The 12704-nt window shown below is 34.4% G+C and overlaps 1 protein-coding gene across 2 annotated transcripts in view; it reads left to right on the top strand.

Annotated features, from left to right (window-relative positions):
- LOC139978599 (small conductance calcium-activated potassium channel protein 3-like) overlaps nt 1–12704 on the top strand; it is a 129283-nt gene that overhangs the window by 87070 nt on the left and 29509 nt on the right. For both annotated transcript variants that reach the window (XM_071988937.1, XM_071988938.1), the window contains exon 5: nt 9349–9484. In XM_071988937.1, coding sequence (XP_071845038.1) covers nt 9349–9484 — 136 coding nt within the window. The remainder of the gene's footprint in view (nt 1–9348; nt 9485–12704) is intronic.

The raw sequence follows: 12704 nt of genomic DNA, 5'->3' as shown, positions 1-12704 counted from the left end.
CCGATACCTATTATGTACGGTTGAAAAGGTCAAAACCGATGGCAGACTGGTGGCATCAATAACTATGGTGGCATTTTTAGGAGCTTTACAGCCTTTGCATTTTGTAATTACCGAATGTCAGGAAGCTGATACTCTGATAGAAACTTTCGTTAATTCATTTTCTGAGGATTTAGATACGTAAGTTATTACCAAATCAATCATATTAAACGACCGGAAAATTGCCAGATACAGTCAGTGAAATCTCTCGGAATCTTGAACGAATATATCACGTATCCAAATCTGTGATTGAAATGGAAAAGATAATATTTGGTTAAATTATCTGAGGAAGATCTTTACTTGTTATTTAAAACCTTGGTCAAATGATGAACGTTAAAATAAAATTTAAAAAACTTCGCCGCCATATTTAAGTCGTTCAGTAGTAGTAACGGGACTATTGGGTATAGGGTGCATCGAAATGGAAAGGTTTCGTTCTGAAAGTTATGCCACATATAACAGTAACTATAATTATTTTATTTAGTAATTTCACCCTTTTTTACCATAACATTTGGTCAGAATACTTCGTTTACGTTTATTGCAAGTACTGAATTATTGCTGTATCTGAAAATAGCAGTGCCCACTTCTTTGAAGCAACGTGTTTGGTGCTGGATGTATTATATTGACGTCACGGTATAATTTGTTGAAGAACTTTTCAAAATACTTTCAAATTGTAATTTAAAACTCACACTTTCGAAATGTTGGGCATGTTTTGATTTGCATGCTAGCATTATACATATTAATATAGGCCAATTGCCAGACTAGCTCAGAGTGGAATATAAATTATCACATTTGTGGTAATTTACCTTCAATAATTATATTAATTTAGCGAATAAAATTTAGGTATCTTTCTTCGTCAATTACAATATTGTTTGTGAAATTCTCGACAAGCTTTGATTAAAGTATCCGAAATTGACGACTGAAAAACAGCTGTTTTTAATTGTAACAACTTTTTCAGGTCAATAAGTTTCCGAAAGCTATCAAATATTTCCCATAATAACAATGAAATTAAGAAAAACTACCAGATCTGTCCACAACTTAAGGTAAAGGTATAATGATTCATCCATTTCTTTGGATGCCCAACAGAATCAAGGTTTCATGTGAGTATTAATCACATGTATAAGGCAGTGTGAAAAATTTTGGAAATTTAGTTTAAATAAAACATTCCACTGTTTTGGGGATTAATGTATCAAACAGTTCATTTTTTTGTTAATCAATATGAACTAAAAAGCTGCTTTCAATAGCCATAACTTCTTCTTGTATAAAGACCAAACTTACACTGACTGACTGAATGAATAATGATTCTATAATAGTTTTTCCTCACCAGTAACTACCTTAGCTCGTTAATCCTCCCTCTTATAATGATAATACGAAATAATTTCCATACGTATTCTTTGACAGTTCATATACCCGACAAAAAGAAATATACGGATCATCAAAAGTAACAAGTTTTAATAATTCACCTACACCTCCCTGACCGCAGTACGAAAGATGATGCGACATTGATCCTACTGTGTAGTATAAGCTCTATCGCATCATAGCCTCGACTCCAAAATAGCAGGCATGTGGCGACAAGCCATCAAGGACCTACGTCATAACTCTGAACAGAATCAGAATGGTTTGTTTTAGACTCTCCCATTCCTGCCATTCTTACAAACCCAGTTGGAGTATCTGTTGACAGTGATGTGGGTTTATAGATTCGAACAGCGAAATAATTAAGATTGCATACAGATGTTTAGCCCGTTCGTATATATATATATATATATATATATATATATATATATACTGAGACAGCTATCTTGAAGTTCATGCTTATCAGCTTTTAGAAAACTTGACGTTTACTATCGTATGATTGACACTTGAGTTCATAACCTTAGGCTCTACGCCGTCCTGCATCAGAGAAGGGTGGAAGCATACGCTTGATTCCTTCACAGGAAAGTCAAGATGTCAATTATTGTCGCCGTGTGTATGTTCTAATACACCCTTTAGATTTCATCATTTTCCAGTATTTGAGAATGTAACATAAGAAAATAATTCTTAAATTAATTTTCCATCAACACTTTGAAGTTATTTGACGTGATATATGATATGTTTACATCAAGCTGAAGCATTATTTTATTAGAAAGGTCAATATTTTAGACGAAAATCTATTTTATAAGGTTGAGAAACTTTTCTATAGTGCCTTTTTATGATACGATTTATTGACGATACTTTGTTAAACTTTAATTTGCATTAAAAAAACAACAACATAAATACCATAAGTGTAAAATTGAAAAAGTGAACGAGTAATTACTTTGCATATTACGAGTATTGTTTGTATTTATATATCCAAATGGTTTTTGCACAATGTACATGGAGACACTTAACAAATTTAGATTATTCTAATGTTTGCCAACGTCTACATGATTGGCCAATTAAACTTGATACTAACTAAACTAAACCTTTAAGGCAAGAAGGTTCTGATCACAATTGATGAGTCACTTTAAGTGCACAAAGTGCATTAACATCACTTTGATGTACTAAACATCAAGGAAAATGTAAATGTGAAGGGAAAAAATCAGTCTTTTAAGTTTTGTTGCTTCCCTGAAAGGTCAAAATGTAGGTTCATTTCCTATTTTCACCCACGAACAAAACATACGTCTGAGCGAAAGAGAAGATTATAAGTATAATGCAGCCTAAATATTGTCATTGGAAATTGGTAAACCAAAACTCTAAATCTGGCTTCCTATTGTTTAAAGGCCAAAACATAATTAAGGTGTACATATTTTAACGTGCAAACAATTGTTAGGGGTGTGGAGCGGGGCGGGTTGGCTGATGGCGGATGCCTGGGTAGTTCAAGTATCTTCTGTTTGCAATACTTTTTTACGACATTTCAAAAAAACTGTTAAAGTTAATAATATCCAATCGATGTTAAAGAACACAACAATATATTTATACCACACTTTTCTTCATAGCATTTCATTGAAATAGCCAAAACACATAACATCTGCACGCATATGGTAATATATGACAACAGGTTTTGTACAGTGAAGACAAACAATTTACGTAAACAACTTGTCGGAATATTTACAAGCATCGATATCGCCTTGCGAACGTTGACTAGTACTTGTGTCACCTATAGAGTTGCGAAATGAACTCACGACATACATTACTTATTAATGTTTTCTAGAGGCTGACACCATTTAGATTCATTGGTAGATCTCGTTTTTTTCGAAGAGCGACATTGATTGAGGGGATATTTGCCTAAAGTAACTTTTGAATGTCTCAATGTGGACGCGAAAAGCTGTTATAATGACATCATCAATCAAACCTCACCGGGGTACTGTTCCTAAGCTTTTGAGGTGTCTTCTCGATGTTTATTAAACGCAAAAATATATATATATAGTAAGAGACAATGCAATGATCAAAAATCGCAGCCTGGGGCTGTGCATAAAGCGTGAAGAGGGAAAGAAGAAAAACGTCAGGGGCGAGAGTTTAGGGTAGGTCATATCTTACATGATTAACGAAACCTCATGTAGTCATTTCTAAACGTTTCTGCTTTGTTGATATTGCAGTATAATATTGCTAGTTAACGACAGGAAGTCGCAAAGACTCATTAGGATCGTGTTACTAAACTAGTTTGAAAATTGTGTTGAGCTTCAATACGTCTCCTGCAGTGGCCAAAATATAATGCTTGGATATTTATTTTTTCTTCTCCAGATTTGTGTTCTTGCCCCCTATTTTTGTGCTTTTTGTTGTTAAAGATTGTTTAAGTTAGGTGCTTACTAACCTCGCACCCATAAGCAGTATCTAACATCAAATACCTCTGTGTGCTCGATACCGCTTGATAGGTAGGAAAATGTGGTTATAATTCTTAACGTACCTTTGTAATATTTGTACAAGAATTGTTGGATAAATAATGGTCTAATAGATGGTGAAATATACGTGGCTAGAAATGCGAATTGGTATTTGTTATATTATCCGCCGGCCGTTATCTCTACTTCATTGCTCAAAGACATGGTTCCAAAATTAATCCGTTTTCATCCAGAATTATTACTCTCATTACTGTTGAGCAAAACCAAAGATTTGGAGATTTGATTTTAAATTATACTAAAACGTATCAAATGTGATATCATTTGTTTCTCTCAATACTTGAAACGAACCTTCAGTTATCGTCAAGGTTGTGTAAAATCCTACCAAAAAAAAAACTGTGTTCTAAACCAAATAAATATTCATCTGCATATTGAACTAATTAGGATAGATCTACGGTTTACTCTCTTGGTTTGTTTTCATAGTTATTTATCATTTATGAGATTTACAAAACAAAACATAAGCTATCCTCAACCCTTCCTCCCCCCCGTCTAAATATGAGTCAACATTGCGTCATGTGGCCTATACAAATCAAATTACAATCTTTTGTTTGTCTACAGATTATTTCTGCCTATTTCGAGTCGTTCGTTTATTTATAGGTTATGAATAGCTGCGTCATTATAACACTAATACATGTCGTAAACAAATCAGTGTTAGAAATCGGTTTGGATTCGTTTATATATACTGTTGATAGGTTCTTTCCAGCCTCTTCTCGGCTTTGACCGCAGACTACTGTGGGATATTTTTAGATAAGGTGCGCTAGTATCTATTACAATTATTGTCGAAAGTTAGGCTTGGCCTGACAGTAAATCAAATCCCTGCTAACTGACTGTTGACGTCATCTTTCGCTGAGCAACAACACATGGCACAGTCACTCTAGCCTACAACTTATTGAGTTTCGTCTTGTTGTTGTTGGTTTGTTTTTGTCGTTTAACACAAAAAGGTTTTAAGAATACATTTTGTAGGAAAGTAAGGATTCACTTTTAATCGTGACTTTTCCGGCAAAATTTGTAAATAAACATCATGTTTAGCTTGCGTAATTGACAAATTAATGAGATACGCAGGTAAACTGAGCCGCCGTGGAATTAACTACTATTACCACATACATTGCAAAGGTGTGAGAACATGAAAAGTCACGAAGTAAACAATGTGCGTTTATCCTATTTGTAAATTATTTATTTATTTTTTCAAATTTTGTGTTGGATCATCAATATCCTGAGGTAAAACTGCAGATACTTATTTGTGGTTGAAAGAAAATCATTTTCGTTAAAATAAAGCACCTTAACTTACCATAAAATGAATGTTATAAACGTCACATGGTTACAAACATTCAAAGCACTTAGGATATTGACCTATGAGCACTGGTGTACTAATACCTACAGGACACATTCTCAATTTAAAAAAACAAAAAACGTTCTCTGAGAATGTTGACTATGTATGATGTGTCTTTCGAGAAGTAAATTCCATTTGTATTAAAATATTTCTCTTGGAAAAAAAAGAAAGAAAGAACGAAAGATAAATAGAAAAAAAAAGGTTTTATAAGAGGAAAATTCACTTTTGTTTTTGTAGAAAGACTTAGTAAGCAATGAAGACTCGAAGAAATGACTTTCTCACTCTTAAAGAAAGAATCGTGCAACAGCGAGTCCCGTGTTAGATTAACCATGACAGACTTGCTCCGGACGATGATTTCTAGTGTGGTTTCTTATTGCTCTGGCATCTTGAAACATTTATAACCTAACAGCGACTGTGTAATTTTGGAATACTTTATGTATCTCATTAGGCTTTGACATTTGGCTTCAGCTGAGTCGTTCACGCTTGGTATGTGCTCAAAGGCAGTTGTATCTGTTTACTGTTAAGTAAGAAGCAAGCAGCTCAACCATATAGCTTAGGGGGGCTTTATATCCATGAAGTGTATAGGTGCGGAGCAATTATAAGTCCTTGGACTTTCTTGAGCTATAGTCGCTTATTGGAGTTGGCTGAAGAACTGCGTAACGATTTGATGATAACTGACCTGAACGCCGTCTCCCTATAGCATTAGACGATCAAAGCAATTTCATATCATCTTATTTGTGTCTTTATCATAATAATGATGAAGATGTATTCATGAAGTTAACGTGACAACCATGTACACGTTAGCAATGAAATAGTACACACAGTAAAAACGAACAAAAGTGGGAATCCATTTAAGTATTGGTGTGGGATAAAATCCATATGAATTACATGAAGCAGAGAAGAAAATATAAGTGGAATTTCATATTAATATGTTATTATAATGAAAATGAAAATAATAGTACCAAAGCGGATATTTCTAAAAGTGCTCTTACAAGAAATGTTATGCGTACTTAACCAAATGTTAAGGTTAGGGAAAATTTTTGTTTTATATTATTAGTGTTCCTTGGCTCTTCATTTTATAAAGGAAACTCATTATTTCTGGGGGTGTACGAGAGACATTCCTAGCCATGCTACTTGGCTAGTTAATGTCCTAGGCATATAACACCGCCGCATGTTGCAAAGTAAGATGATATTAATCTATATATAGATCACACGCATTTTATATAATAATGTTCGTAACTTAAACCTGAAAAGAAATTAAGCAAGCATGCACACGTCTATTTGACAACTGTTTGTTTGTTGTCGATACAGTTCCAATCAAGTATATTACATACTGCCGACGCACAGTACATATGCATGCAGCAGATAACCACAATAACCTTCAGAGTAGCGAAACCATTGTGAAATACCAGAAACACTTGTATGGAGAATAGCCATGTAAACCCTTTGTAGTGAAACATAATACGACAACAATTACCGCTTTAAATTATGACGCAGGTGGCTAACACTACATTTGAACTTGTCTCAATGTCTTCCATATAACCATTTGCCAGGGCTTCACGCTGTTAGTATAATATTAAACACTGCAGGAGATGTTAAATGAAGATTTGGTCCACGAGTAATTACTAAAACAAAGTCCTTCTTCACTTTCGGAAATAAACACGGACGGTGTGGTGTTCGTCTAGACTACGGGACACAGCGAACCATAATTCTCGCTTCTCTGCATTTTTTAAATATATCTGCAAAGTCACTCATTTTGCCTATGTTTTTTTTTAGAGGCAACGTCTTTAGAGCTTAAAGGTCATCAATACTCCCGTTAAATATGCTAGGACAAAGCAATACGTGTTAAAATTAGACACTTAGTTTTACACTCCATCCGGGTTATTGTCAGGATATTCTTTGCTAACTGTGACATTTAATTCCCGAATTTTACCTTCGCTAATATTAGAGAATCATTTTGAGAAAGTATCAAAAAGATATCCCAGAAATTTTAAAGGTAATACTGAGCTATTTAGCTGTACATGAATACTGGTATAAACATTCAGTCTAATCGATTCATAGTTAGTTAAAAGTAGTTTGTACAACACTTATAGAGACTTCGAAATGAAGCCCAAAATGAAATAAGATACTCTGTTGTCTCACATTGTCAATCTTCAATAAGAACAACCATCGACTTGAGATGGATTCTATCTGTTGGTATTTTTCTTCTTCTTTTCTTATTTTGTGATCAAAACAAATCAGGATTTTCGGGATCCCTGAAACGTCCCCATCCTTTGGCATGCCAAGGTATCTTGGCTTAAGGCAATTGCAAGTTAACACGGCCATCTATCGAAAAAATATACCTCAACCCAATTAATGCTTATTTAAGCAAGACCTTCTCCATCTTAGCTACGTAAAATTGACTACCATCAACACCATCGATATGGCGACCCTGACCTTTTTAACTTGTCCATCTGTCAGTTGGCCATGTTAACGCTTAACAAGCCGGCTTGAGAATTTAGGGAACGTCTGTCATTGTTTAGATACGCGTCCATTTTTGTTTACAAAAGTTAAGGGCAGTCTTAGAAGTATCCCTGTGACGTTTTATGAGATAAGAGTTGAGTAGGTATATTCCCGGATACTGACCACAAGAGTGAACATTTTTCACTCCTTTTTCTTTTCGCAGTTGCTTGAGGATTGAGTAAAATGTAATATAAATCTATTTTCGCCTAAGAAGAATTGGTCAATCTCTTCATCATTCGCAGTTGTTTCTTATGTTGCCAGTGCTGTAAGGCAAAGGGACATTGCTATCATAAAGTTAGAAACGTGTGGCTAAACCAATCTTGGAATTCACCATTCCTTGGCCTAAAGGGGTGTCCGTGTACAGCCCGGGAGGGCGTACGGGGGTTACACCCACCCATCCACCCCGGCTTCCTATTTGTCAATCTCATACAACAAGTCCAATCAATTGTTATTAACATTTCGTTTAATCCTCATTTAATCCTGCCGAAGGATGCTTCCAAACCCTCTTCATGAGGATGACGGCGTCAACGAACACGGTGTCACTTCCTTATTGATAAATCCTTGATCCTACCTCCCTCCCCCCCAATCCCCATTCCCACCTGTGAGCAACATGAACGTTCCCATAGAATTATCTAAGGATGAACTTGAGCAATGGTTTCAAGTCAGTTCACCGAGTAGACCTTTCCTGCAGTACCCAAGCGTGAGACTTTCTCTAAGTGTTCCCTTTTTGTACCTTTCGGATACAAGTGCCTTCCCTTTTTTACGCCTCATCTTATTAAGGAAATGAAAACTGGTGAACTCCTATATCCAGAGAGGGTCTATCGAGTTTCAAATGCCTTCATAATGTCTTCCTGAAGCCTATATTCATATTTTGGGATTACACTAGACATGCTGATATTTACTTGCATCTTATCCCAAGTTTTGGTAAAGTAAATATACTGTATCTGTCAAAATATTTCACTTTTGGAATTTAAAAAAGAGTATACAATGAACATCTGGTGACCCTTGACCTAACAGCAATACGGGTTTCTGTGTCTCCATTTCATCTATGTTTAGAGAATCACTCTTACACGTTTTGGCATACTTTCAAAGTTCTCTTAGTTTGGTCGTGTAAATTATGCACTGTGGTGCTGTATGAATGATGATATTGAACTCTCTGTGAACACTTAATAAAGCCTTAATTATGAAAGTAACACCATATACTAAATACCCAATCTGAAGTTTAAGTTTTAATTCTGATGTCTCATTTTCAAATATTTTCATTTTTTAAAAAAAAATCTTTTCTTTTCTTTATGCCTTTGCAACTATCATCACGAATATTGATTAATTATTTCAGTAATTACAACTTCTTCTTCCCTTTGTTCCTACAAATCACAATTTCCCCGTTTTTCTTCCCGAACTGAATGAAACAAAATGCTCTTTCTGGAAGTTAAGACAACTCTGACTCTGATATTTTACTATGTTTATTGCTGTTGCTGATAATGCAATCGTTTCTTCACAATTAGTCATGCAGTTGTTGTTGTTGTTTTTGTTTAATATCGTCTCATTTCTTGTTTTCATTCCTATGATAATAAACATGATTTCGCATGTCGCTCATCATTTTGATACCTCCTTCGGTTTGTTCTTGTCCAGATACCATGACAAAGACAACAGCGAGATCCTCAATGCAATGTGGATGGTTTCTATTACATTCCTCTCGATTGGTTATGGAGATATGGTTCCTAACACGTACTGTGGCAGGGGTGTTTCTGTAATCACAGGGATAATGGTAGGTATTACATTATTTGTATTCTGTAAGATTGAGATCAATAATCAACAACGTCTATTGCTTGAATTTTGTTCATTTCAGATAGGAAGGTAAGTCTCAAAGAAATGAACTGAGATATCCCTCTTTCGTGACACAAGGTCATGATGTGTCTATCCGGAAGCATCTCTTACAATTTTAAGAGTGTAGTATGTTCAAACGCCTCAATAAAGACCGGCTGAAAATAAAATGAGTAACTTGTCTGATAAAAAATGTCCATATCGCCATTGGAAAGTTTTAAATTCGACATTATGTTACCAAAAACTTGAGGATAAAGAGATCTACAAATTGTAAGTTTATACTAGACGAAATAATTTCTTATTTAGTCGTTTCTTCAATATATATATATATATATATATATATATATATATATATATATATATATATATATATATATATATATATATATATATATATATATATATATATATATATATATATAATATATATATATATGTATATATATATGTATATATATATATATATATATATATATATATATATATATATATATATATATATATATATATATATATATATATATATATATATATATATATATATATATATATATATCGGAAAGTGGAATCTAGTTTTGGACAAAATACCTTCACAGTAATACTAGATATAGCAAGTCATTGACACCTTCTAACAATATAAGATGGTCGCGATCGATGGAGCTCAAGGTTTGTTCGATGTTTCAAGTGTTTTTCCCATTGTCAAGCTTATATCACCATTTATTGATGTAAGGTATACTTCTTTATCATGTCTGGGGTCGAACTTTTTCGATTAATGAGATACTTAAAGTATGAAATAGCAAAAATAGTGCCTTTCTAAATGTTTACCGTTAACGTGTCTCGTGACGTGAACGCTTAAGAGTGTATTGTTCTGTCAGATAAAATTATTTTGCACCCTATTTGTTTAACAAACCGTCAAACAACATAACATAGCTTTGTTTGTTTACTATTGTTATGACTTCGAACATGAAAAATATTAACTATAAAATAACAACGGTAAGAAATTAGGTGTTTGAATTTGTTTTTTAAATGAATGTGACTTTGTAGCCTCATTCGATGGTACTACATGATATCTAGATAAGTGTGGATTCTTTCACCATTAAGCATACCATTAAGTGACTTTCATTTACAACAAGAAAAAAACCTCAGAAGGTAGGTGCATTCTTTTTTATCCTAACACCAAGATAAAGACACCTTATGTATATATATATGAAGTAATAAAGTAATAAACCATGTAGTAATAATAATAACAACAATAATGATGATGATGATGATGATGATGATGATGATGATGATGATGATGATGATGATGATGATGATGATGATGATGATGATGATGATGATGATGATGATGATGATGATGATGATGATGATGATGATGATGATGATGATGATGATGATGATGATGATGATGATGATGATGATGATGATGATGATGATGATGATGATGAGATGCTGTTTGGATTTGTATGCCCCTGTTGCAGTTCTCTCTTGCAAGTGAGTAAATGAGGCAAAGGTCTCCTCTCTTACTAGAGATTTGAAAATCTTTGAACAAATGAATAAGAAAATATACAAAAAAGCTACATACAATGGCATACACTGTCTTATTTAATCAATCTCCCGAACTCTCAAAAATGTCGTTTGCCAATTACAACTGATGAAACACATCGATGCGTGTATTTTGTATTCGATGCCTTCACTTAGTTTATTGGTTGTCTACAAAAGGCATCCTTCAGGCAATCTTGTTCTTCGATCGAATTGAAAGCAAACGAATACAAACTCAAAATCTTGCCACATGGCCAAATTATTTTGATGATAATCTTGTTTGTTAAAAGGGTTACAAGCCATGTCAGACATTTGGTACCTCTTTTTGACTAAAATGTGATTATCATGGAAACAGGCAAGAGGACGTCTCACCATGTTCATTGATGGGTTTTCTTGCAAGGCAAAGTCATTTCAGAAAATTTAAAACTTTTTTTTGTTGAATATGACCAGCCTTCAAACTCTTCGTCAACATAATCCAGTTTTAAATAATCTGATTTGCGTTGATTTGCGTCGCATAGTTCCTATATCTTTTCAATATTTTTACAAGCCTGGTCTAAGCAACATAATTTCATTTAAATTAGAACATGTAACGAGAGAGGTTGCTTTTCTCTTTTGTAAGATACAAGATGGAGCTCACGGTGAACTGGCTCGACACTGAAACATTCTCCTCGTGGGTAAATGGAGAAAGGTTAAACTTTAATCCCACGGTCTGCTTTCTGACACATTATACGTCACACTCGTCAGTAATTTACTCCTTGCTCCTTGCAAGTTTCTCAAATTCCAATCTTACAAATGGCATTGCATGTCAATAAAAATCTGAAACTTCGTTTTCGTTAAATGTATCTTAGTACCTATCGTCTTAAGATAGCTCTTCCCGAATGGTTTTGTCCGTGAGACTTTTTTCTTTTGGTTTCGAGCAGAGAGACCAATCAAAGCAATAATTGACAACCAAAAGACGGTGAGAAATGACGTCAGGACACAAGGCGTCGCATTACTGTCTAGTTGATAGTACGAACTGAAAAGAAACTAGACAGAGAAACATTTTCGACATCTGAATGTTTGCAAATTGCCAATGGATACAACATATTTAGGTAAATTCCGTATTGAGGAAATAAGTACTCCTGGCATCAGCACCCACCAGTAAGTGCTGTGGTGGTAGGGTTGTTGGGGAGGGGGATAACCAGTTTTAGCTGAAGTCTCTCAGACAATCTGGCGATGATGTAATAATCGTACTGTTCTGTTGACCTTTATGGCCAAATACAGTAACTATTGACTCCTTTCCCTCCCTCACACCCTTTATCGCTAAAAAATTATGATTAATATTATTATTAAAGTAAATGTATCAGAGCAAACCCTTCCCCGAACATTGGTTTAATTACTAAAGAGACCAGTATACTATATCTGCACGACCAAGCTCGTTTGAAAATTCACTCCCTGCGACAGACATTTCCATATGTTTATAAAATGGCCCATGGGTATGAAATTGAAGAGTAAACGAATTTTCTTGTAAGAAGTTCCCCCTCGCATAAGTTTTTTATTGCTTTATCTTTCAAAAACATGTTATTAGAATGGGGTCCTTTCAGATATCGCGAAGGGGTCCTAATGGTCTATGAAAGTGTTTA

This window comes from Apostichopus japonicus, chromosome 13, assembly GCF_037975245.1.
Source record: "Apostichopus japonicus isolate 1M-3 chromosome 13, ASM3797524v1, whole genome shotgun sequence".
Lineage (NCBI taxonomy): Eukaryota > Metazoa > Echinodermata > Holothuroidea > Aspidochirotida > Stichopodidae > Apostichopus > Apostichopus japonicus.
The sequence above is the reverse complement of the archived record's forward strand: the minus strand, read 5'-3'. Positions and strand labels throughout refer to the sequence as shown.